At 45.3% G+C, this 26,052-nt stretch overlaps 1 protein-coding gene across 1 annotated transcript in view; it reads right to left on the bottom strand.

Annotated features, from left to right (window-relative positions):
• Window positions 1-7,660: 7,660 nt before the first annotated feature.
• cacna1aa (calcium channel, voltage-dependent, P/Q type, alpha 1A subunit, a) overlaps window positions 7,661-26,052 on the bottom strand; it is a 136,735-nt gene continuing 118,343 nt past the window's right edge. Inside the window, exons 47-51 of the mRNA XM_045210994.1 lie at window positions 22,396-22,509; window positions 18,722-18,760; window positions 14,150-14,366; window positions 13,449-13,750; window positions 7,661-12,521 (exon numbers count right to left, since the gene is read on the bottom strand). Of these exons, the coding sequence (XP_045066929.1) occupies window positions 11,748-12,521; window positions 13,449-13,750; window positions 14,150-14,366; window positions 18,722-18,760; window positions 22,396-22,509 (1,446 nt within the window). The 3' untranslated portion in view covers window positions 7,661-11,747. The remainder of the gene's footprint in view (window positions 12,522-13,448; window positions 13,751-14,149; window positions 14,367-18,721; window positions 18,761-22,395; window positions 22,510-26,052) is intronic.

The following is a 26,052-nucleotide window of genomic DNA, read 5'->3' as shown; positions in this document are numbered from 1 at the left end:
CCCGGCAGAGACAGCAAGGGCTGTTCGTTGCTCCAGCCTTTCCGTTCACCTTCACACTCCTGGGCCAGACTACACTCAATCATATGACCTACTGAAGAGATAAGTCTTCAGTAAAGACTTAAAGGTTGAGACCGAGTCTGCGTCTCTCACATGGGTAGGCAGACTGTTCCATAAAAATGGAGATCTATAGGAGAAAGCCCTGCCTCCCGCTGTTTGCTTAGAAATTCTAGGGACAATTAGGAGGCCTGCGTCTTGTGACCGTAGCGTACGTATTGGTATGTACGGCAGGACCAACTCGGAAAGATAGGTAGGAGCAAGCCCATGTAACGCTTTATAGGTTAACAGTAAAACCTTGAAATCAGCCCTTGCCTTAACAGGAAGCCAGTGTAGGGAAGCTAGCACTGGAGTAATATGATCAAATTTCTTGGTTCTAGTCAGGATTCTAGCAGCCGTATTTAGCACTAACTGAAGTTTATTTAGTGCTTTATCCGGGTAGCCGGAAAATAGAGCATTGCAGTAGTCTAACCTAGAAGTAACAAATGCATGGATTAATTTTTCTGCATCATTTTTGGACAGAACATTTCTGATTTTTGCAATGTTACGTAGATGGAAAAAAAGCTGTCCTTGAAACAGTCTTGATATGTTCGTCAAAAGAGAGATCAGGGTCAAGAGTAACACCGAGGTCCTTCACAGTTTTATTTGAGACGACTTTACAACCATCTAGATGAATTGTCAGATTTAACAGAAGATCTCTTTGTTTCTTGGGACCTAGAACAAGCATCTCTGTTTTGTCCGAGTTTAAAAGTAAAAAGTTTTCAGCCATCCACTTCCTTATGTCTGAAACACAGGCTTCTAGCGAGGGCAATTTTGGGGCTTCACCATGTTTCATTGAAATGTACAGCTGTGTGTCATCCGCATAGCAGTGAAAGTTAACATTATGTTTTCGAATAACATCCCCAAGAGGTAAAATATATAGTGAAAACAATAGTGGTCCTAAAACGGAACCTTGAGGAACACCGAAATGTACAGTTGATTTGTCGGAGGACAGACCATTCACAGAGACAAACTGATATCTTTCCGACAGGTAGGATCTAAACCAGGCCAGAACTTGTCCGTGTAGACCAATTTGGGTTTCCAGTCTCTCCAAAAGAATGTGGTGATCGATGGTGTCAAAGGCAGCACTAAGGTCTAGTAGCACGAGGACAGATGCAGAGCCTCGGTCTGACGCCATTAAAAGGTCATTTACCACCTTCACAAGTGCAGTCTCAGTGCTATGATGGGGTCTAAAACCAGACTGAAGCATTTCGTATACATTGTTTGTCTTCAGAAAGGCAGTGAGTTGCTGCGCAACAGCTTTTTCTAAAATTTTTGAGAGGAATGGAAGATTCGATATAGGCCGATAGTTTTTTATATTTTCCGGGTCAAGGTTTGGCTTTTTCAAGAGAGGCTTTATCACTGCCACTTTTAGTGAGTTTGGTACACATCCGGTGGATAGAGAGCTGTTTATTATGTTCAACATAGGAGGGCCAAGCACAGGAAGCAGCTCCTTCAGCAGTTTAGTAGGAATAGGATCCAGTATGCAGCTTGAAGGTTTAGAGGCCATGATTATTTTCATCATTGTGTCAAGAGATATAGTACTAAAACACTTAAGTGTCTCTCCCGATCCCAGGCCCTCGCAGAGCTGTGCAGATCCAGGACAGCTAAGCCCTGGAGGAATACGCAGATTCAAAGAGGAGTCCGTAATTTGCTTTCTAATGGTCATGATCTTTTCCTCAAAGAAGTTCATGAATTTATCACTGCTGAAGTGAAAGCCATCCTCTCTTGGGGAATGCTGCTTTTTAGTTAGCTTTGCAACAGTATCAAAAAGAAATTTTGGATTGTTCTTATTTTCCTCAATTAAGTTGGAAAAGTAGGATGATCGAGCAGCAGTGAGGGCTCTTCGGTACTGCACGGTACTGTCTTTCCAAGCTAGTCGGAAGACTTCCAGTTTGGTGTGGCGCCATTTCCGTTCCAATTTCCTGGAAGCTTGCTTCAAAGCTCGGGTATTTTCTGTATACCAGGGAGCTAGTTTCTTATGACAAATGTTTTTCGTTTTTAGGGGTGCAACTGCATCTAGGGTATTGCGCAAGGTTAAATTGAGTTCCTCAGTTAAGTGGTTAACTGATTTTTGTCCTCTGACGTCCTTGGGTAGGCAGAAGGAGTCTGGAAGGGCATCAATGAATTTTTGTGTTGTTTGAGAATTTATAGCACGACTTTTGATGCTCCTTGGTTGGGGTCTGAGCAGATTATTTGTTGCGATTGCAAATGTAATAAAATGGTGGTCCGATTGTCCAGGATTTTGTGGAAAAACATTAAGATCTACAACATTTATTCCATGGGACAAAACTAGGTCCAGAGTATGACTGTGGCAGTGAGTAGGTCCAGAGACATGTTGGACAAAACCCACTGAGTCGATAATGGCTCCGAAAGACTTTTGGAGTGGGTCTGTGGACTTCTCCATGTGAATATTAAAATCACCAAAAATTAGAATATGATCTGCTATGACTACAAGGTCTGATAGGAATTCAGGAAACTCAGAGAGGAACGCTGTATATGGCCCAGGAGGCCTGTAAACAGTAGCTATAAAAAGTGATTGAGTAGGCTGCATAGATTTCATGACTAGAAGCTCAAAAGATGAAAACGCCATTTTTTTTTTGTAAATTGAAATTTGCTATCGTAAATGTTAGCAACACCTCCGCCTTTGCGGGATGCACGGGGAATATGGTCACTAGTGTAACCAGGAGGTGAGGCCTCATTTAACACAGCAAATTCATCAGGCTTAAGCCATGTTTCAGTCAGGCCAATCACATCGAGATTATGATCAGTGATTAGTTCATTGACTATGACTGCCTTTGAAGTGAGGGATCTAACATTAAGTAACCCTATTTTGAGATGTGAGGTATCACGATCTCTTTCAATAATGGCAGGAATGGAGGAGGTCTTTATCCTAATAAGATTGCTAGGGTGAACACCGCCATGTTTAGTTTTGCCCAACCTAGGTCGAGGCACAGACACAGTCTCAATGGGTATGGCTGAGCTGACTACACTGACTGTGCTATTGGCAGACTCCACTAAGCTGGCAGGTTGGCTAACAGCCTGCTGCCTGGCCTGCACCCTATTTCACTGTGGGGCTAGAGGAGTTAGAGCCCTATCTATGTTGGTAGATAAGAGGAGAGCACCCCTCCAGCTAGGATGGAGTCCGTCACTCCTCAGCAGGTCAGGCTTGGTCCTGTTTGTGGGTGAGTCCCAGAAAGAGGGCCAATTATCCACAAATGTTATCTTTTGGGAGGGGCAGAAAACAGTTTTCAACCAGCGATTAAGTGCTGAGACTCTGCTGTAGAGCTCGTCACTTCCCCTAACTGGGAGGGGGCCAGAGACAATTACTCGATGCCGACACATCTTTCTAGCTGATTTACAAGCTGAAGCTATGTTGCACTTGGTGACCTCTGACTGTTTCATCCTAACATCGTTGGTGCCGACGTGGATAACAATATCTCTATACTCTCTACACTCGCCAGTTTTAGCTTTAGCCAGCACCATCTTTAGATTAGCCTTAACGTCGGTAGCCCTGCCCCCTGGTAAACAGTGTATGATCGCTGGGTGATTCGTTTTAAGTCTAATACTGCGGGTAATGGAGTCGCCAATGACTAGGGTTTTCAATTTGTCAGAGCTAATGGTGGGAGCCTTCGGCGTCTCAGACCCCGTAACGGGAGGAGTAGAGACTAGAGAAGACTCAGACTCAGACTCCGACTCGCTACATAATGGGGAAAACCGGTTGAAGGTTTCTGTCGGCTGAATGAGCGACACCGGTTGAGCATTCCAACAGTATTTCCCCTCCAGAAGCCATGAGAAAGTTGTCCGGCTCGCGGGGACTGTGCGGGGGGATTTATACTAACGTTACTGTCTGTACTTACTGGTGGCACAGACGCTGTTTCTTCCTTTCCTACACTGAGATTACCCTTGCCTAACGATTGCGTCTGAAGCTGGGCTTGTAGCACAGCTATTTTCGCCGTAAGGCGATCGTTCTCCTGTATATTATGAGTACAGCGACTGCAATTAGAAGACATCATGTTAATGTTACTACTTAGCTTCGGCTGTTGAAGATGTTGATGAACCATGTCCAGATAAAGCGTCCGGAGTGAAAAAGTTGAATAAGGGAAAAAAGTTGCGATGGAAAAAAGGAAAATAACGTAAAGTTGGCAGCTAAAACGCACAGGAAAATGACTCTTCTGTCTCGGGATAAACGTCCGGGGTGAAAAAGTTTAACGAAAAAAGATGAGTGAGGACAAAACTAAAAAGTTGGTAAATTTGTTGAACACAAAGATTGATTAAACGTTTATTAAAAGTAAAACGTGAATAGTTTGGCAGGTAGCCAAGTAGCAACAAACAGCACAGCAGTACGGAGACAATGCGGAAGCGAGACGGAAGTCACGTCAAACATACATTTATAACTGTCACTTTAGTGTTCAAGAAGAGGCTTAGCCCCTAAGTGTTAGGCCTACTGCTGCTAGGTAGCTCTCTCTCTGCTCTCCCCCTCCCCTCTGTCTGTCCTTGATTGCAGGAGTGAAGTCTGGTGTGCGGAAGTCAGGGTTCCAGCTGCAGCTCATTCACCATAATCACCTCAGCCTTTAAGACCCGGTCAAACTTGCCACTCATCGTCAGATCATAGTCAAGACGACCATGTTAGTTTCGCTGTTGACTCAACCTGCTTGTTTTCGCCCTTTGTGTTTTTGGCCTGTTCTAGTTACTTTTCTCCTGTGCCACAGATTATTGGAACCTGACTCCTGCCTCCGCTTCACTCCTGCCACCACCGTCCTGCTTTCCACTACCGGACCTCCCTTTTGGACTCACCACGGACACTAGGACATTACGGTACCACACCTGCTCTGAACCTGGATCTGTTACCCTCCCTGTAAACCTGGACTTGCTCTTCCCCTATTATTTGGAAACCTGGACAAATTGAACTTTGTAAATAAACCTTCTCTGGCTCGGTGTAGTTGTCTGCCTTTGGGTTCAAATCCAGTTAAATCATGACAGTAAGACCCTCACAAACTTTTACAGATGCACTATTGAGAGCATTCTGTCGGGCTGTATCACCGCCTGGTACGACAACTGCACTGCCCGCATCCGCAGGGCTCTCCAGAGGTTGATGTGGTCTGCCCAACGCGTCACCGGGGGCACACTGCCTGCCCTCCAGGACACCTACAGCACCCGATGTCACAGGAAGGCCAAAAAGATCATGAAGGACATCAACCACCCAAGCCACGGCCTGTTCACCCCGCTATCTTCCGGAAGGCGAGGTCAGTACAGGTGCATCAAAGCTGGGACAGAGAGACTGAAAAACAGCTTCTATCTCAAGGCCATCAGACTGTTTAATAGTCATCATTAGCCGGATACATTTTACATTTTTAGTCATTTAGCAGACACTCTTATCCAGAGCGACTTACAGTTTTAGTGAATGCATAAATTTTTCATACCACCCGGTTACTCAATGCTGTACCTTAGAGGCTGCTGCCCTATATAGACATGGAATCACTGGCCACTTTAATAATGGAACACTAGTCACTTTAAAAATGTTTACATACTGCTTTACTCATCTCATATGTATATACTGTGTTCTATTCTACTGTATTTTACTCAATGCCACTCCGACATTGCTCGTCCTAATAGTTATATATTTCTTAATTCCATTCTTTTACTTTTAGATTTGTGTATATTGTTGTGAATTGTTAGATACTACTGCACTGTTGGAGCTAGGAAAACAAGCATTTCGCTACACCCGCAATAACATCTGCTAAATATGTGTACGTGACCAATAAAATTTGATTTGTTTTTATTTGAAAGGTGTGCATAGGAAAGGCATACAATTCCTAAATCAGAATCGGCCCCTTGGAGAGTAGGCTATACTAGCACATGAAGTGTGAACAATGTTGTTTCATCTGCCTACCATCCTAGCTGTGTGTTTGGTCTGGCCTGGGTATGGAGGGAGTAGGGGAGAGAAATGAAGGAGAGGGGGAGGGAGAGAACGGGGGAAATAGAGGGGGACAGGATACAGAAAGTGGAGCTGGCAGCAGAATGTGGGGGAGGATGGAGGATGTGTGTGTGGGGGTTATATGTAGAACAGACATTAGAACAAGACACCTCACACACATCCGCCTGGCTCACATCTGGCCAACAGGCAGCGCCAGGAAAAGGGAGGGATGGAGAGGAGGGAGAGAGCGAGGGGTTGAATACCTCTGTCAGTTACATCAGATTTCAGTAGCACAGGTAATTTGATTAATAAAGGTGGCAAAGTGAAATAAAACGTTTGTTATCCTAATAACACAGATTTTTAAAAATAAATTATTGGAGGTTTTAATATGAGCCAGTTTCAGGGTTTCCGTCTCACCTGCACATTATGTATTTCTTCCCGTGTTATAATAATAATAATATGCCATTTAGCAGACGCTTTTATCCAAAGCGACTTACAGTCGTGCGTGCATACATTTTTGTGTATGGGTGGTCCCGGGGATCGAACCCACTACCTTGGCGTTACAAGCGCCGTGCTCTACCAGCTGAGCTACAGAGTGTTCTTCCGTTTGATGTATAGACAATGTCTAAATAAAATAGATAGGTAACACAACTGAAAGCCTGCATACTGCTTTAGAACTTGTTATACAGATGCAGAAGTTGTTATGATGTCTTACTATAAGGCTTTTAATAGGGTTGTCACCAACAGATTCACTGTTTGATGAGTGCATCATACAACAGCAGAATGAACTGAAATGTGTGAGGTGAGCAGAGAGGATACATGTTTTTAGAGAGGCAGGAGGAAGTGCAGTGGAGAAGAAAGGAGGAATGCGGTGGAGGAATGTGTGAGGAGAGAAGAGAAGGACATAATGTAGGAGAAGAGAGGGGTAGGTTGAGGGAAGGATATGGGGCGATGGGGGAGCAGAGAGAGGTCGGTTGAGGGAAATAATGTGGTGGGCTTAGGGAAGGGGGGAGAAGTGGAAGGGAGGAGAGGTGTGGAATGTGACATGCGGCCAATTGATTGTACTGCTAATGTTTCCAGCAGCAATCTGATCTGAAGCTGTCCTCTCCAAAGTACACAGAACACACAGGGCAGGCAGGGGGGACACTAGAAACAGACCAGAACACACAGGGCAGGCAGGGGGGACACTAGAAACAGACTAGAACACACAGGGCAGGCAGGGGGAACACTAGAAACAGATCAGAACACACAGGGCAGGCTGGAGGAACACTAGAAACAGAACAGAACACACCCCACTGGGCACACATTGGTTGAATCAACTTTCCATGTCATTTCAATGAAATTACGTTGGAATAGAGGTTGAATTGAAATCTGTTCCCAGTGGGACAGGGCAGGCAGGGGGAACACTAGAAACAGACACCATAATTACACTACTAAATGCGCACACACACACACACCAACTTACACACAACAACACATTCTGTTACACATCAAATGCCTCTACTTCTCCAAATCTATAACCCCAACGCAAACACACTCTCATTCTCACTATAATACACTCTATCACTCAAACACACACACACCTTCAAGCATACACTTGCACCCACACACACAGAAAAAAGAAACAAGAGTCTCTCCAGACCAACAGTGTGCATTCTCTCTGGTTTTTATTCATTGGGAAGAATTCTGTCTGGAATTACAAAATGCACTGGTAGAAATAGCGGTGAGATAGGTTGAGAGTGTGAGAGATAAGAGTGAGAGAGACAGAGTAAGAAAGAAATAGAGAGGGAGTGAGTGAGAGATAAAAGACCCCACAGCCAGAGTTTTAAGGGTTACATCATCAGATTTGGCTGGCTCCTGGCCCCACCCAAAAGTAGGCAGGGATATGTGTTTTTACTGGATTCTCATCATTAAAACAGGAGTTCTCTTTTTTTGGTAGTGTCCTGAACATGGTTGTGTAGTGTTTCACCTCCATGTTTGCAGGTAACAGCTGGCAACATAAAGAAACAAACCAACTTTGATTTATAGATTTTTTTAAACCTTTTTTGTTCTCAAAAATAGAAGGAAAAAGGAACCGTTGCTTAGTAACAACATCTATCTATATTTATTTATCTGAATTCATATTCTTCTTTTTTTTTTTTCCGGAAGATGACTGTTCACCCACGGTGTGGCATGCACATAGCACATGCAGTTATGGAAGTAGATATTTTCCCTTTTTTTGGTCTTTTTTTGGTACTTAAAATGCTTTTATTTCTCTTTTATTTTTTCCATAGCGGCTCATACATTGCTTTTTGAAGTAACGGTGGGGTTATTTAGCATATGTGTTGTTAGTGGATGGTTGGTCAGTATAGGACACAATGATTGACAGTGAATGTTAGGGCCTCTCATAGTTTCATTTGGAGGGTGATTGACATCTCATCTTGCACACAGCCACACAAACATTATGTCACTTGCTCACAAACACAGGCTAACTCACACACACACACAAACAGTCGCCAACTCAGATGTCATCACTGTGCTTTGACAAAATATTCAAAGCAAATAAACAAATTAAATGAAATATCTAACGAAAACAGCCTGCTATTGATGTACACACACATTGAACATACACACACATTCTTGCTATAAAAGAACGCACGCCATACGCACACACACACACTCGCTACAGCCAGGAGCTACATGCTGAGAGTGTATCTTTGTATTTCTATCTTATCTGTGTTGTGATTTGACTTATACACGTCTATGACATTTCTACATTAGATGAACACTGTAAAGGCAATGTGCCTGTGCACTTTCTGGTCAAAGTGTGGTACATAGAATCATGGGATATGTCGTTACAGTACATCAGAATACAGATATGTGCAGATCTAACTGCGCTATATCTATGGCAGCAGTGAACAAACACTGTTACCTGACGTGAATGGTTTTGACATGGGGTGTAATAATAATAATAATAATAATAATAATAATAATAATAATAATAATAATAATAATAATATATATTATTATTATTATTATTATTATAATGACATAATTATAATAAATGAATGGTTCACTATGGCAATCCTTAACGTCCAGCAACTGTGAGAGAGAGACTGTATGGACAGCGGTGGGTATTAGGGTGGATGTTAGGTTGAGGCGCACAAAGACACACAAAAAAGAGAATAGGGCGACACAGGACACAGAGGTTTGGCAGAAAAGACCCAGTCATTGTTTCTCCCATGCATTTTCATTGGCTGTGATACATGTCCTGTGCATTTTTGATTGGCTGTGTTACATGTCCTGAACACAAAGGAGGTGCTCCACCAGTGACAGACAACACTTAAACATTATACTCCCAGTTACAGACAGATATGAAAACATTGGAATCAGACAGTCAAAAGAGAAGGGGTGATACAATGATGCAATAGGACAGGGCTGTAATGTATTGCATACAGTGCCACCTAGAGGGCCAAACTGGTAGAGGAGCTCTGTCTCTTATTACTGCTTAATTTGGGCTGCTTTAGTCTGTAGACCCTGTTACCTTAGCAAGAGCGACCATTTAGCTGCCCTATATTTACCCAAATGCTTAACATATGTAAACAACTGTCCGATGAACAAGTATACAGGTCAGATACATGATTTCCTGTATGACTTTTGACATTAGAAGGCTGTCAACTATGCCTATTTTTTAAAGTTCCTTTCCCCTTCCCCACCTTATTACACTGTATCAGAGTCATTACTATGATTACTCCTGTTCCCACAATGCACCTCTCCGACAAAGCTCCGCCCACCAGCCGAACCAGTGGACCTCCAGCCGGACAGAACGTCTCACTAGACAAAGATGGTGACGCGCCGAGCACAACCGATTCGAAAGTAAACAAACAAATACAAACTAAAATAATTCTCTCTCACAAGCATGAACATCGTCGTCATCATCATCATTATCATCATCATCATCATCATTATCATCATCGTCATTATCACAATCATATTCATCATTATTGTTAGTATTGTTATCAGTATATATAGAACCATTATCACTATTCATAACAAATAAACGAAAGATGAAGAGGGTCCCTCCTTTCATCTGCCTCTCTCTCTCTCTCTCTCTCTCTCTCTCTCTCTCTCTCTCTCTCTCTCTCTCTCTCTCTCTCTCTCTCTCTCTCTCTCTCTCTCTTTATCGCTATTTCAAACACTAACACTGGAAGACTAGAGACATATCTCTGGTTTGAATGAGGCTATGTGTCAGCTGATGAAGAGCCTATAAGGATCATGGAGCATGCTTGTAACTTCCTCCCCCAATTTCAACTCCCTGTTAATATGAACCCAGAATATGTGGGTTCTGCGTTTTCTTACTTTCCTGCCTTCTTTCCTTCCATGAAATAAAAGTAGGCCTAGTAACAAAATATCTACTTCCTTGAAAATGATTGTGCAATCTCAGCCACATCAACAGTTATAATTTGGCACAGAGCATTTCAATAAGAACAAAGTGGGAAATAGATAATCCTGTCCCTCCACATAAAAAAGTATTGGACCTTCTTCTTCTCTTCCTCATCGCCACATCTCTCCATCCATCCTAACTATCCTGATTATACCTCCAGCACAGGAAGAGAGAGAGAGAGGGACACCTCAGGGAGAAGAGAGAGAGAAGCAAAGGCATTACAGGAAAAGGAGAGAACCCCACAGACTAATATAGAACGGACCAAGGAATAGTTTCCCCCCACATTACACTAGTTTCTCTTTGTTATCAGTATTATTTGTATCCATCATGCAGGATTCCACAGGTTTTTAAACTCTGCAAGTTCCAACGAAGCTGAGCGGGTGCAACAGAAGAATCAAGCTTCAATGTTTCGAAGAAGAAGAGGAAGAGGAAAAAGAAGAAGAAGAAGAAGAAGCGGAAGGGGAAGCAGCCGCAGGAGTAGAAGAAGAAATACTGAAGAAAATGTTTGTTTTTTAGTATCATCCACTTTTTACTGTTTCTTCTCTACTGGGTTGGGGCGGAATCTTTTGTTTGGGTTGGGGGGTTGTAATGGATAGATTCCTCCTACATAACCCCCTCTCTCCTTCAGAGTTAGGGTGTCCCCCCGTGTCCCCCACACACAGGTGGAAGGCTTATCGTCACTGATGTCATTATTAACAGTAAACACAGATGATAAAACTCATCAATATCTTCCCGTCATCGGGGTTGGTGGTTGGTTTTTGCAACTAACACAACCCCACTTAGTTCTGAAAAGCAAAAAACGTGGTCGTTCTCCGCAATGTCAACGTTTTTTGCGTTGATTATGTGATGACGTCTTGGTCGTTGTGGCGGTTTTTAATTTTGTTTCCAGTAGCATCCAGTAGCATCAACACCCCCCCACCCCCCATCACCCATTTTGAAAAACGACATTTTGAATTTCTGTCTCCTTGCATCTGGTGAGCTGGGCTCCATTGTTTTTGGAGGAGGAATTGGTTTGTCCTCCATACCCTGTTCACTAATTTCCACTCCTCCTTCAGTGGTCCTCCTCCTCATCCCTCTATCCCAACTACCCCTTTCTCACTCCCTCCATCCCCGGGAAACACTGAGCAGCAGAGGAAACAAAAATAAAAACAAACAGAAAGAAGGAAAGAAAGAAAGAATCATGCCTTGGTTTCCCCTGTATCATGGCGGTCAGTGCTCTGGCTGTGTGTTTTCCTGGGCTGGGAGGTAGGGACTGATAACTCAGACAGTGTGGTTGAGCCCTCCCTCCATCCATCCCTCCATGGTCCCCAGAGGCTAGCATCTGTTGTCATTCGTGTTGTTGTAGGGTTCGTGCAGGCCTTTCGTGCGGGGCCCTCTGGGCTGGGGAGGGGGGACCTTGTGGGGCCCGGGGGGGGTGGGGCCGTGGTGGTGTTGCGAGGAGGGGGAGGAGGCGCGGTACCCGTTGGGGAGGCGTCGAGGGGGAGGAGGCTGCTGCCCTTGGGGGATGGGGGTGGTGTTGGGTGGGGGTGCGTGGTGGGAAGTCCTGGGCGAGGTGCGGGAGTGGGGGTTGTTGGGGTGGGGGTTGTTGGGGTGCGGGTTGATAGGGTGCTGCTGTGGGGTTGAGGGATGGTTTTGTGGGGGCAGAGTGGGGTGGTTGAGGGGGTGAGGGTTGTGAGGGTTGCCCTGCGTGGGGCTCTGCTCGTAGGCAGGCGGTTCGTGGTGCTCACGGTCGTAATCCTGGTAGTCCTGGTTGTAGAAGCAGCCGTCGCCCTCCAGCGACCCACTCTCTCCTCCTCCTCCTCCATCCCCCCAGCGGGGAGGGGGGTGGCGGGCCTGGCGGGGTGAGCCATGGTGTGGCGGGGGAGGTCCCTGGGGGGGCTCGGGGGAAAAGCGGTTAGGTGCGGGGGCAGGATTGCGCCCCTGGGGCTGGGCTCCGGGAGGTGTGGCCATGGCTTTACGGACAACGGGAGAGTATGTGACATGTGGGCGGGGCGTTGCCGGGGTCTGGGGGAGTTGCCGACGGCCTCGTCTCGGGGTACTGGTCCCCGAGGTGGAGGGGGCGGGACTTTCGCTCACCGAACTACTGCCCTACACAAACATTGAAGGCAAATAAAAAAAGAACCACAAAATTAACGACGACACGAACAGAGAGAGAGGGAGAAGAGATAGAGGGAGGGAGGGGGAAGAGAGAGAGGGAGGGAGGGAGGGGGGAGAGAGATAGGTAGGAAGAGAGAGAGAGGGAGGGAGGGGAAAAGAAAGGGAGAGTGAAGAAGAGAGAAAGAGATAAAGACAAGAAGAGATAGATCAAGAGAGAGGGAGAGAGAGAGAGAACAACAGACAATAACAACAAGAACAACAACAGCAACGAGCAACGAAGAAGAAGAAGAAGAAGAAGAAGAAGAAGAAGAAGAAGAAGAAGAAGAAGAAGAAGAAGAAGAAGAAGAAGAGAGCAATCAGGAGCGTGTGAGGGGAAGGAAGGATGGCGGAAAAGAAAGACATAAAAAAGCAACAAAGAAAGAGAAGAGATATATAGAAAATGATGGGAGTCAGCATACACCGTAGAAAACAGAGAAAAGCGATGAGTCACAAAGAATAAAGAGAGGACACAAAAACAACAGGAGAAAAGAAAAGAAGAGATCAGATCTGACACAGTAGGCATCAAAACGGTGATTGTGAAGGTACCCACAATGCACTCTTTCAGTGTTGTTGCCTTGTTCAGCACACATGTCTGTCTCTTATCTGAATCTAGGTTGTTAACCCATCACCTCTGTGTGTAAGTGTGTGTCTAAACTGCTGAATCCTATAAACAAACTTCTGATCTTTCAAAGTTTTGTTAGTTCATGAATAGACAATGTATGGAAGTGTCAAAAAGGGAAACATAAGAGACAGTCAGCCGCCTAAAGGTATTTAGGCCAAGGAGATGGGGGAGACACTCAAGGCAGAACTCAAAGGAGAACCTGAGGCTAAAATAGTTAGGAAGGTGGTTCAATGTTGACACGCATCATAGAAGCCCACCTGTCTGTGTGTCATGCACTCTCTGCCCTCGCTGGGTGACCGTGACCATCGACGGTCATGCTCCCTGTCCCGATCGTGGTCTCTGTCTCCTCGGGGCTGTCTGTGACCACCGTGCTCTCCCCCCCGGTCGGCGCGGTCTGGTGTGTAGCGCTCCTTGTCCACAGAGCCGCTGTGATGGTGGTGGTGATGGTGGTGGTGTTTGCGGTCTTTCTGCCGACCGCGGTCTCTGTCGCGGTCACGGTCCTTCTCCTTGGGTGGCAGGTCACCTGACTGAGTGGTGGTGCTCAGGTCTGTGCCCAGTCCTGCCGGGACGGAGGCCAGTTAGTGTTGTCGTCATGGTATCACTAGTGTCTTTGTAACCATGACATCATGACAACATAAAACACACTATGACACAGCAGCAACTCAGGGAACAAAGCATGTTCTCCTCACACACTCTATGACTCACACACATTCTGAACCCTTCCCGACCAACGCACGCACGCACGCGCACACACACGCACACACACGCACACAAGCATACACCCACACACGCACACACACACACACACACACACACACACACACACACACACACACACACACACACACACACACACACACACACACACACACACACACACGCACACAAGCATACACCCACACACGCACACACACATACACACACACACACACACACACACACACATTCTGTCTCTGACCTGTATCTGCGTCTGTATATCGACACAGTGACCGCTCTGAGGCCCGGTGGCTTCGGTCACGGCGTCGGTGGCTGTGCCTCGGTGTTCCGCCCTCCTCAGGGATGACACGATCCATTGCATAATCATTGGCCCCTCCCCTTTCCCTCTGGCCCCTCCCAGATCGACTGTGACCAAGGGAGGAGGCCGAGCGCTTCATAGGACTATTATCTGTTATAGTCTGATAGAGGGGGATGGAGAGAGAGAGAGAGAGAGAGGGATAGGGATAGGGATGATGGGAGAGTGAGACAGAGAGAAAAAGAGTAGTAACACAGCAGGCTTCTTGGGTTTACTTTCCTCGCGTCTCCATTCTATAGTCTTCAGAACAGATATAATGGGGAAACGGAGGGATGTAGACTTTCTTGTCGACTTGTTAGTGTGTGTGTGTGTGTGTTTGTATGTGTATATACATTGTATAGTTGTTTACCTGACTTTTACTTGTGTGTGCTTGTGTGTGTTTCTACATTCCTACCATATACAGTATAACCTTGTAGAGGTGGGCACCATACTGTTCCCCACACATCCCTGTATTAGTATCAAATATACATCATGCTGCCTCAGGCAGAGAGCGAGAGAAAGAGACTGAGAGAGAGAGAGAGAGAGGGAGAAAGAGAAAGAGAGAGAGAAAGAGAGAGAGAGCGAGAAAGACAAAGAGAGAGAGAGCGAGAAAGAGAGAGAGAGCGAGAAAGACAGAGAGAAAGAGAGAGAGAGAGAAAGAGAGAGAGAGAGAGAGAGAGAGAGAGAGAGAAAGAGAGAAAGAGAGAGAGAACGAGAGAAAGAGAGAGAGAGAAAGAGAGAGAAAGAGAGAGAGAGAGAGAGAGAGAAAGAGAAAGAGAGAGAAAGAGAAAAAAAGAGAGAGAAGAGGAAGAAGACAAACAACAGTAAAAGTAAGAAGAAAGGGAGATAAGAGGGAGGTAAAAGGCCATGCCTGACATGCATCCAGGACTTTATCTGGAAAGATAGGTCAGTATCTCCTCATCCCCCCAAAAGACTAACCCACCCCATACCCTCCCAATCCCTCCCCCAAAATCATAACACAATCCAGGCTGCGCACAAGGCTCTGCCAGCCCCCTCTGTGTCAGCGTGCCTCCCTTCAGCCATGCAGGCACATAGGAGCTGTCCCGAGTCCTCCGCCCCTCTCAGGAGCTCTCTTTCTGGGGCACGGGGAGCCGCTCTGGCCCCCTAGGGCTGCTGGACACCAGGACAGTGCCTACAATGTACACACCTGCATAGTGCATACTGTACATACCAGGCCTGGTACACACCTGCATAGTGCATACTGTACATACCAGGCCTGCTCAGTACTAGTCCGCCATGGCAGCAGTGTCTGCTGGTTTCTGATTCTTTATTGAACAAAGGGAACATTTGGCTGTAGAGATAACTCCCCTAGCATTCCAGGTTGAAACCAGAATAGATGATAATGGACTGAAACCAGCAGACAGTGTGTAGCTAGGATACCCTCACACACACAAACACACATGGACACACACACCAAGTACACACCAAGCACACACAACAAACACACTCACCAAGCATACACACACACGCATGCACGCACACAATCACTCCAGCAAGTGCACACATATTCCTGGCATGCATGCAACACCAACACCAATACAGCAGCACATTGATGACATCAGCACAGACAAGAACACAGGCATGATACACACAACACACATGGTACACACACAGAGCAGCAGCTGCAGGAAGAGAGAGAGACAGAGAGAGGGTGCAGAGTCTGCCAATCCCAAATCAACACCTAGACCCCACCCCCTTGGCACTTGCCTGGTGAATGTGATTATGCGAGGTCAGGATGTTGGAACAGGGCTAATTTACACTTACCTCTCCAATCCTTGTGCCAAGGTGTAAGTAATATGGCAAAAATCCATCTAGCCTATCAGAGGGCAAGGTGGAGCTATTACCATATTGCTTATATTTTGCATATACACTGAGTATACAAAACGGTTCTTTCCATAACATAGACTGACCAAGTGAAAGCTATGATCCCTTACTGATGTCACTTGTTAAATCCACATCAATCAGTGTAGATGAAGGGGAGGAGACAGGTTAAAAGATTTTTAAGCCTTGAAACAATTGAGACAAGTATTGTGTATGTGTGCCATTCAGATGGTGAATGGGCAAGACAAAAGATGTAAGTGCCTTTGAACGGGGTATGGTAGTAGGTGCCAGGTGCACCAGTTTGGGTCAAGAACTGTGGGGTGCAAAAAGGGGGGTGCAACTCAATATTAGGAAGGTGTTCCCAGTGCCGACCCGTCATTCAGAGCAGGTGGGGCAGAGCCTGCTATTCAGTGGAGAGGGTGTGTGGTCCAAGTCTGGGTTTAAGGGTCTCTTTTCCAAGTTTAAAGGAAAACATTCTCACGTAACCCCATGGGCCAGAAAAGGTTGAATACATTGGCCATGCTGTCAATCCAGCATGATTTCTGCCATGTTCAAAACAACTGGAAACTCGGAACTCAGAAATCTCAGACTTCAGTGAGTTCAAGACAACTGGGAAAATACGTTTTGAAGGGTCATCCAACTCAGAATTCCAAGTCGGGAATTCAGGCCTCTTTCTAGAGCTCCAACCTGAAGATCATTGACGTCATGATTCGGCCTTGTTTTTGCCAAGTTCCCAGTTGTCTTGAAAGCACCATAAATCCAGAGAATGACAGACTTTGATGACAAAGTTTCATGACCAAATTTGCCCACAAGAAGGACAGCCGCGCCACCTTCCTGTTCAAGTGAGCACAGCACAACGGTAAGTCCAAAAATGTGTTGTATGCTGCTGCATAAATTATGTAATATGCCAGGGAGATATGTATACTGTAGCTAAGAAAGTAATACTAAGTGTATGTTGTGTAGTAAGCTGTTAGTAGCCCATGTGCCTCACCCTAATAATTTGGTCCCTTTCCCCCCCATAACAGCCTACTGTTTTGACTTGGTGGTGCACATGTAGCCTATAGCCTGTTTTAGAGAAATGTCATAATTGAATATTGGAAGAGCTTTCATTGTCTGCTTATATGCCCACTTTATTTTTCCTACGGTTCTGACTTGGTGTACAGGGAGAATACTGTAAGAACGGCCCATGTTCTGAATTCTGTCGCTGTACATTTCAAAAGTGCTGAACAAATAGTTATATTGACTACGTCCGTCTTAGCTCGCTCATTAATGTCTTAATCGAGTTTACGGATTGCCTCTTATCCGCTCATCGTTCCCTTATGACATAGTTTGTACCTCTCAATTGTCAATATAAACCACATTTGTTTAAGCAAGTCAGCCATATCAGTTATGCTTTTTAAAAAGGCAGTAAATGAGGCTGAATTAACTGTTTCGCTGCCAGACAAGGCTCCACTGATAGCCAGGTGTAGCAGGGGTAAGGATTCACTCCATGTTGCTGAAAAGAAAGCTCTGCTGTTGGGACAGCTTTATGTAGGCCCTAACAGTTTGTGGGCACCCTTTGTCACCGTTATAGTGCAATTAATGTATTGTTTAGTGTTGCGTTGTATTGTGTAGTGGCTTTGCTGGCATGCATAAAACGATAAATTTTTTTGTTTGCTCCACCAAGATTTCCACGCTAAAATCACCACTGGGTGTTCCTAATGTTTGGTATACTCAGTGTACATACAGTAACCAATCTTTTCAGATCAGATCTACATTAGAGGATAGGGGTCAATTTGGGTTTTAGCATTTGAGTAATCATGCCATAAAAGCACATTTGATTCGAACTGAATTGAAATCGGTTAGTGGAAGAATCAGAGCTTGAAGCTCCTACCCTGGGATCAGTCAGTCTTATGTGTCAACAGACACGGTAGTCAAAGACAAATAGGAGGGGAAGAGTACCAGCTATTGTTTGAGAGAAAAGAGAGAAATGAGAGGAAAGACACAGAAGATACACATAAATGGAAAAACTCAGAGAGAGGACAGAGAGAGAGAGGTGAAGGAGAGGGGGACATATTCAGATTCAGTCAAAATGACTCATTTTATCTAGCCAAGTCAACTCAATTTGTTGAGTAGACACATTTTGTTTACATATCAAATCAAGTTGAGTTAGCAAAGAACAATGTGTTCACTCAATTTTCAAATCAGAACCAAGAAGACAAATCAACTAAAGCAACCTAACAGTTGTGTTGACAAAAAATGTCATGTTAAGATAACTACCACTTATACATTGTCTTAACTTATAAAATCAAGTTGAATCAGCTAAGCAATTGTGTGTACTCAACTTAGAAATTAACAACCATGAAGTCAAATCAACTGAAGCAACATAACAGCTGTGTTGACAAAAAAAGTTAAGATAACTACACTGAATCAAATTGTCTGAACTTATGAAATCCAATTGAATCAGCTAAGAACTATGTGTTTAACTGACTTAGAAATTCACAACCATGTTAGGAGATGACATGAAGAGAGAGAGGCAGAGATGGAGACAGATAGAGAAAGAGAAAAATGGTCATCGTGAGTGAGTGAATGAGTGAGTGAGAGAGAGAGAGAGAGAGAGAGAGAAAGGGGGAGAGATGGGGGAGACAGGGTACATACACTGAGGTTATTTCCACGCTGCCTCCCTTTCCTTCGCTGCTGTGTGAGCACAGAGAAGACACACACACACCACAGCCACGGATACAGCACAGGTAGAGCACACACAGACCACCGCGCAGACACACGGACAGGGAAGGAGAGAGAGATGAATACGCAAATAAAGAGTGAAGGGAGAGGTGAAGAAGGTAAGGGGAGGGCGTGAAAACCCGATAACAGGGGGAGGCGTGGGCAGAGAGAGAGGGAGAAATGGAGAGGGGGATAAATGTGGGTGGGGATAACCCGAAAAGAAAGGGAGGTGAGAGGGAGGAGAGGAGAGGAGAGAGAGAGAACCCGGTTAGACACAAAAGCAGCGGTGAGGGGAAAAACAACACTTACCACAGTAGCGCACAGACACTGGAGGGCCAGAGACAGTGTTATAGACAGGGTCACCATGGCAACAACACTACCATCTACACCACAGTCACCATAGCAACAACACCCATCAACACCTTAACACATCACGCTACTACGGCAAAAACAACAGTACAGTGAAGTACAGTGTAAAGGCACAACTCACGACACACGAGAGTACGAAAGAAGACTGGACGACACACGCATACACACACACATGCACACCGACAAACACACACTCTCTCAGAACATCAGGACACAGTCACACATCCACACATAGCAGCAGCACACTTAATCATATCAGAGCAAAAGCACTGTTTCAACCTGGTGACAGTTTTTGTTTCAAGATAGTAGTATTCTATTTAATATATATTTTTTAGTTTGAGCATGATAGTACACTACTAGACCACTTGAACAACACCTTCACAAATAAATATTGACCCAAAAATGACACTAGATCATTGGCAGTTGGGCATGATTTCAAATTCAAACCTGGTTGAAACAAAACCCCACATTTCAAGTCACCTTTGTAGCAAAACCATTAGAGAAGAGGGAAAGAAAGATTGATTTAGATGGAAGATAAGAACTGAGGCCGGAGAGAGAAAGAGAAAGAAAGAAGATCTTGGGCTTGACAGCAGTGATAGTTATGAGGGCAGAACAATGTGCATGTGTGCTGGTGTGTGTGTGTTTATGTGTGTGTGTGTGTGTGTGTGTGTGTGTATGTGTGTACGTGTGTGTGTGTGTGTGTTTGTGTTTGTGTAGCAGCTGAAGAAGGCACAGAGTGCTCTACGACATCTACAAAATGAGTGGTGGATCTCCAAAGCACAAGAAATCCAATCTTGTGTGGACAGATATGACATGCACAACTTTTATGATGCCCTGAAGACCACCCACGGCCCAAGAAGTTGCTTTCTCTGTCCCCTCAGAAGTGCAGATGGGTCCACTCTCATAAAGGACCAAACTACGATAGTCCAGAGGTGAAGCCCTCTTAAACCAGCCGAGCCCAGTTGACTACTCAGTCCTGGAGGAGCTCCCAACCATGCCAACCATCCAGAGCCTTGATCTTCCACCCACCTTTTCTGAGGTCTGCACCGCCATCAGGTCACTGAAGAATAACAAAACTCCTTGACCTGACTCCATCCCTGCTGAAATCCTAAAACAGGGGGGCTATCTCTGTACCAGAGCAGTTTGCCTGTTCATCTCTGAGATATGGAGACAAGAGAGCATCCCCCATCAATGGAGGGATGCAAACATTGTCACCATATACAAAAACAAGGGGGACAAATCCATCTGCGGCAACAGCAGGGGAATATCACTCCTTCCAGTTGCTGTCAAAGTCCTGGCGAAGGTCATGCACCACAGACTCATCGACACCATCACTGAAGATCTGCTACCGGAGTCCCAGTGCGGATTCAGAAAGAACAGAAGCATGGAGGACATGAGCTTCAGTGCACACCGACTGCAGGAAAAGTGCAGTGAACAGACACAAGACCTGTACATGGCCTTTCTGGATCTCTCCAAAGCCTTTGACACAGTACACCGTGAACTCCTTTGGATGGTCCTCCTGCAGTATGGCTGCACTGGGAAATTTGTGAACGTCCTGCGTCAGTTCCATGAGGGGATGGTGGCCAGAGTAAGAATAGGCGGTCAGGAGTCTGAACCCTTTTGGAGTTGGTACTTGTGTGAGGCAAGGGTGTGTGCTTGCGCCGGTCCTATTCAATGTTTTCCTTCTATGTGTCACAACAGTCCTGCACAAGGACATGGAAACAGAGAGTGGTGTGACCCTGGACTTCAGATTGGACGGGAACTTCTCCAACATTAGGAAGCTCCAAGCTGCCATAAAGCTCAAATCTTAACATGTACTTGAGCTCTAGTACGCGCATGATTGCACTCTTGTGGCACATACCCCAGAAGCTCTACAAGCCACGCTCACAGCAGCTGTGAGAACATACAGCATAATGGGGCTGTCTGTTAACATCCCAAAAACAGAGGTCCTATGTCAGTGGTCATCTGATCCTCCGCCTGAAACACCTGCATTCTCCATCTCAGACTTGCCATTGTATCACATTTTAAATATCTTGGAAGCATCCCCTCGACCAGGATATCCAGAATCTGGTCAAACAGACGGCTAAGGAAGAGGGTTTTTAACAGCAACCTGCACCTCCACACCAAAGTTGCAGTCTACCAGGCAGTGTGTGTATCTACCATCCTTTATGGATGTGAAACATGTACAGTCTACAGCCAACACTTAAAACAACTGGAGTCCTTTCACATACAATGCCTTCAACACACGTTGAAAGTGACCTGGCAGGACCGTGTTCCGCACTCAGAGATCCTACAGAGAACCAATTGCATGAGCATTGAGGCGTCCATCACACACCACCAGCTTAGATGGCTCGGCCATGTCATCCGGATGCCAGAGGATAGCCTACCACAAAAGATGCTGTACGGACAGCTACAACTGGGCTGTCGCTCTGCAGGTGGGCAGAAAAAGTGGCTAAAGGACTAACTGAAGACATCACTAAAGAAGTGTGGGATAAACCCTGCCTCCCTCCAGACTGTTGCTGTGGACTGTTCCACCTGGCATGGCCTCTGTCATCAAGGAGTGCAGTTGGACTGAACGTAGACCATGCCTGCACTGGCTTCAACGGGACAGGCCTTTGTGTGCTCTGTCTGTGGCAGACAGTCTGTATCCCGCATCGGATTATACAGTCATCAGCGAACCCACAAGCAGTAGTGGAAGTCATCATCGGATATGATGGACTACCTTAAGCAAAGTGTGTGTGACAGCATAGCAGAGACGACTTGGTATTGGATGAGAAGGGACAACCACAGTAACACACCTCCATGCAGTAGGGGATGAGTGGAGAGGAGGAGGAGAGGAGAGGAGGAGGAGAGGAAGAGAGGAGTGTTGGGGTGTTTGGTATGGTAGTCTATAAGACTTACCTGTAAGTCTTTCTGGCAAACATCCTATGGGCGATATTTCAACAGCATAGAAAGGGTAGCTACCGTCAAAATGCATGATATCACTTCAAATACCATGCATTTATAAAAAACTAAATGCTTGAAAGTATCACAATGTGTGTCCATTTTCAGCAATGTTTTATAGTATTTCAGTGTAACTTGTTTAATTGTGATGCACTGTGTTGGATTATAAATAGTCTGTCTCTAGTCTCTGTGTGTCTCTAGTCATGTAGCTTATCGTGGAGATTGAGTCAAGGAGATGGAAAGATAGAGAGAGCGACAGAGGGAGGGAAGGAGGAGAGGAAATGAGGGGTGCTCACTTGGTTGTCGCCTGGAAGGCGTGGCATGGAAGCGGCCCTTCCGTGGCCTTCCATTGGATGAAAGTGCTCGGTATCCGAGTAACCGTCACGCCCCATCTCTCTCATCTCTACCGTCTGCAAAATAGAGTGAGAGCAGGCGTGACTGTGATGAAGGAATACGACGGGGGACAATGGTCTGTTTGTCATCCTTTATCCTATGTGAGTGTGGGCGAGTGTAGTGTGTACAGCAAAGGAGGTTGGCGGGACCTTAATTGGCGAGGACAGGCTCGTGTTAATGGTTGGAGCAGAATTAATGGAGCGTATCAAATACATCAAACACATGTTTACCATGTGTTTGATGACATTCCATTTGCTCTGTTCCAGCAATTATTATGAGCCGTCCTCCCCTCAGCAGCCTCCTGTGGTGTACAGTAGCGTGTAGTGTAGTGTGGGGGGACTGGGGTTTGGGCCTGGGAAATGGGGACGGGGTAAGGTTTAAGACTAGGTTTAGATCTAGAGCGAGGGGCTAGGGCTGTGGTCTAGGAGCTAGGGCTTGGACCTGGACTTGGATCAAAAGCGGGAACTGCTGATGCTGAGGCTGAGGCAGGGGGCTTCGGTGCAGAGGACTTGGGGATAGAGGGCTTGGGGGCTGAGGGTTTGGGGGCTGAGGGCCTGGTCCGTGCTATCCGGTATCCTTGGGACATCCCTACCCCATTGAAGTTGAAATGTAACCTCTAAAAGTCTAAGATAACATATGGAATCATTTTAAGATGGTCATACCATGGATCGTTTAGATATTTGATTTAGGTTGTTTTGAACCCCTTTAGGTACATACAAAATTGATAAAATATAGAATTTGCCCTTTACTACTATAGCCTATAGAAACACATTAAATAACACATTCATAAATGTCAAAACAGACAGTCAAAAAATAAATCATAAGGACTAAGGTTTTGAAGTGTCTGTAAAGGGTGGCTATTTGAAGAATCTCAAATATATTTTGATTTGTTTAACACTTTTTTGGTTACTACATGATTCCATATGTGTTATTTCATAGTTATGATGTCTTCACTATTATTCTACAATGTAAAAAATACTAAAAATAAAGAAAAACTCTTGAATGAGTAGGTGCGTCCAAACTTTTGACTGGTACTGTATATATATATATTTACCCAAAAATATATGGGCGATTGGAAATGATGCAGACAATTACACTGATGGAAGCTACAAATCTATCTGCAATATTAAAGCTGATCTCCCCCTAAAAATAAAAAATAAAAAAAATAAAAATAAAAAAACAGTTATTGTGCTGACGTTGCTTCCAGAAGCAGTTTGGAACTCATTGCAACCGAGGACAGACCAGTTTTACGCGCAAAGCGCTTCAGCACACGGCGGTCCCGTTCTGTGAGCTTGTGTGGCATACCACTTCGCGGCTGAGCCATTGTTGATCCTAGACATTTTCACTTCACAATTACATCACTTACAGTTGACTGGGGCAGCTATAGCAGGGTAGAAATTTGACGAACTGACTTGTTGGAAAGGTGGCATCTTATGACGGTGCCACGTTGAAAGTCACTGAGCTCTTCAGTAAGGCCATTCTACTGCCAATGATTGGCTATGGAGATTGCATGGCTGTTTGTTTGATTTTTTACACCTGTCAGCAATGGGTTTGGCTGAAATAGCCGAATCCACTAATTTGAAGAGGTGTCCACATACTTTTGTATATATAGCATACTTCCATATTTCGATCCTTTTTTAACCCGGTACAGGGTTACTTTCAGACGAGTCCCGTGACACTTGTGGGTGTCGTAGAGCAAAACGGAGAAAACCATCGTTTGGATGCTACAGACGTTTTCGTGAGGAGACCGATTTTCGGGATGTCTCCTGGTCTGAAAAACAGTGCTGTAGTTCTGCCACTTTCCACAGCAGATGCGGAATGCCGACATAGCCATATGTGGTGGATTGAGACGCAGCCGATACAAAAAAACAGATATCTCTATCTTAAACAGACTGATTTTGATTTTGATTGTAAAATGTTATTTAGGGCTTGGGGGATGAGGGCTTGGGGGCTGAGGGCTTGGGGGATGAGGGCTTAGATGCTGAGGGCCTGGGGGCTGAGGGCTTGGGGATAGAGGGGTATGGGATGTGAATGGTGGGAGGGTTTAAGGCAGGCATAGCCAATCAGGGCAGGTTATAGGGAAACCAACATGTTCACATTTTCCCAATAACTATCTCTAACTCCTGCCATTAGATGCCATTAGATGAATGTGCTGTATTGCTTACACCTTTCAGATCTGTTTAAGTGCCTATGGGGGGGAGGAGCTATAGGGACCATATGGAATTGGACAACAGGCAGGAATAAAACAGAGCCAATGGTGACTCTGTTTACGAGTTGATTCAACAATGGATTCCCTAAATATCCTGTAAGTCAAGAGCACCAGGACACTAGATCTACAGTGGGGAAAAAAAGTATTTAGTCAGCCACCAATTGTGCATGTTCTCACACTTAAAAAGATGAGAGAGGCCTGTAATTTTCATCATAGGTACACGTCAACTATGACAGACAAAATGAGAATCTCCCTCAATCTGGGGCTCCACGCAAGATCTCACCCCGTGGGGTCAAAATGATCACAAGAACGGTGAGCAAAAATCCCAGAACCACACGGGAGGACCTAGTGAATGACCTGCAGAGAGCTGGGACCAAAGTAACAAAGCCTACCATCAGTAACACACTACGCCGCCAGGGACTCAAATCCTGCAGTGCCAGACGTGTCCCCCTGCTTAAGCCAGTACATGTCCAGGCCCGTCTGAAGTTTGCTAGAGTGCATTTGGATGATCCAGAAGAGGATTGGGAGAATGTCATATGGTCAGATGAAACCAAAATAGAACTTTTTGGTAAAAACTCAACTCGTCGTGTTTGGAGGACAAAGAATGCTGAGTTGCATCCAAAGAACACCATACCTACTGTGAAGCATGGGGGTGGAAACATCATGCTTTGGGGCTGTTTTTCTGCAAAGGGACCAGGACGACTGATCCGAGTGAATGGGGCCATGTATCGTGAGATTTTGAGTGAAAACCTCCTTCCATCAGCAAGGGCATTGAAGATGAAACGTGGCTGGGTCTTTCAGCATGACAATGATCCCAAACACACCACCCGGGCAACGAAGGAGTGGCTCCGTAAGAAGCATTTCAAGGTCCTGGAGTGGCCTAGCCAGTCTCCAGATCTCAACCCCATAGAAAATCTTTGGAGGGAGTTGAAAGTCCGTGTTGCCCAGCGACAGCCCCAAAACATCACTGCTCTAGAGGAGATCTGCATGGAGGAATGGGCCAAAATACCAGCAACAGTGTGTGAAAACCTTGTGAAGACTTACAGAAAACGTTTGACCTGTGTCGTTGCCAACAAAGGGTATATAACAAAATATTGAGAAACTTTTGTTATTGACCAAATACTTATTTTCCTCCATAATTTGCAAATAAATTCATTAAAAATCCTACAATGTGATTTTCTGGAGAAAAAAATCTCATTTTGTCTGTCATAGTTGACGTGTACCTATGATAAAAATTACAGGCCTCTCTCATCTTTTTAAGTGGGAGAACTTGCACAATTGGTGGCTGACTAAATACTTTTTTTCCCCACTGTATATGAACCAGTCCAATGCAAATATGTGGATGTTCAGA

This window comes from Coregonus clupeaformis, chromosome 35 (assembly GCF_020615455.1).
Source record: "Coregonus clupeaformis isolate EN_2021a chromosome 35, ASM2061545v1, whole genome shotgun sequence".
Classification (NCBI taxonomy): domain Eukaryota; kingdom Metazoa; phylum Chordata; class Actinopteri; order Salmoniformes; family Salmonidae; genus Coregonus; species Coregonus clupeaformis.
This window is presented reverse-complemented; position numbering and strand designations above follow the sequence as displayed.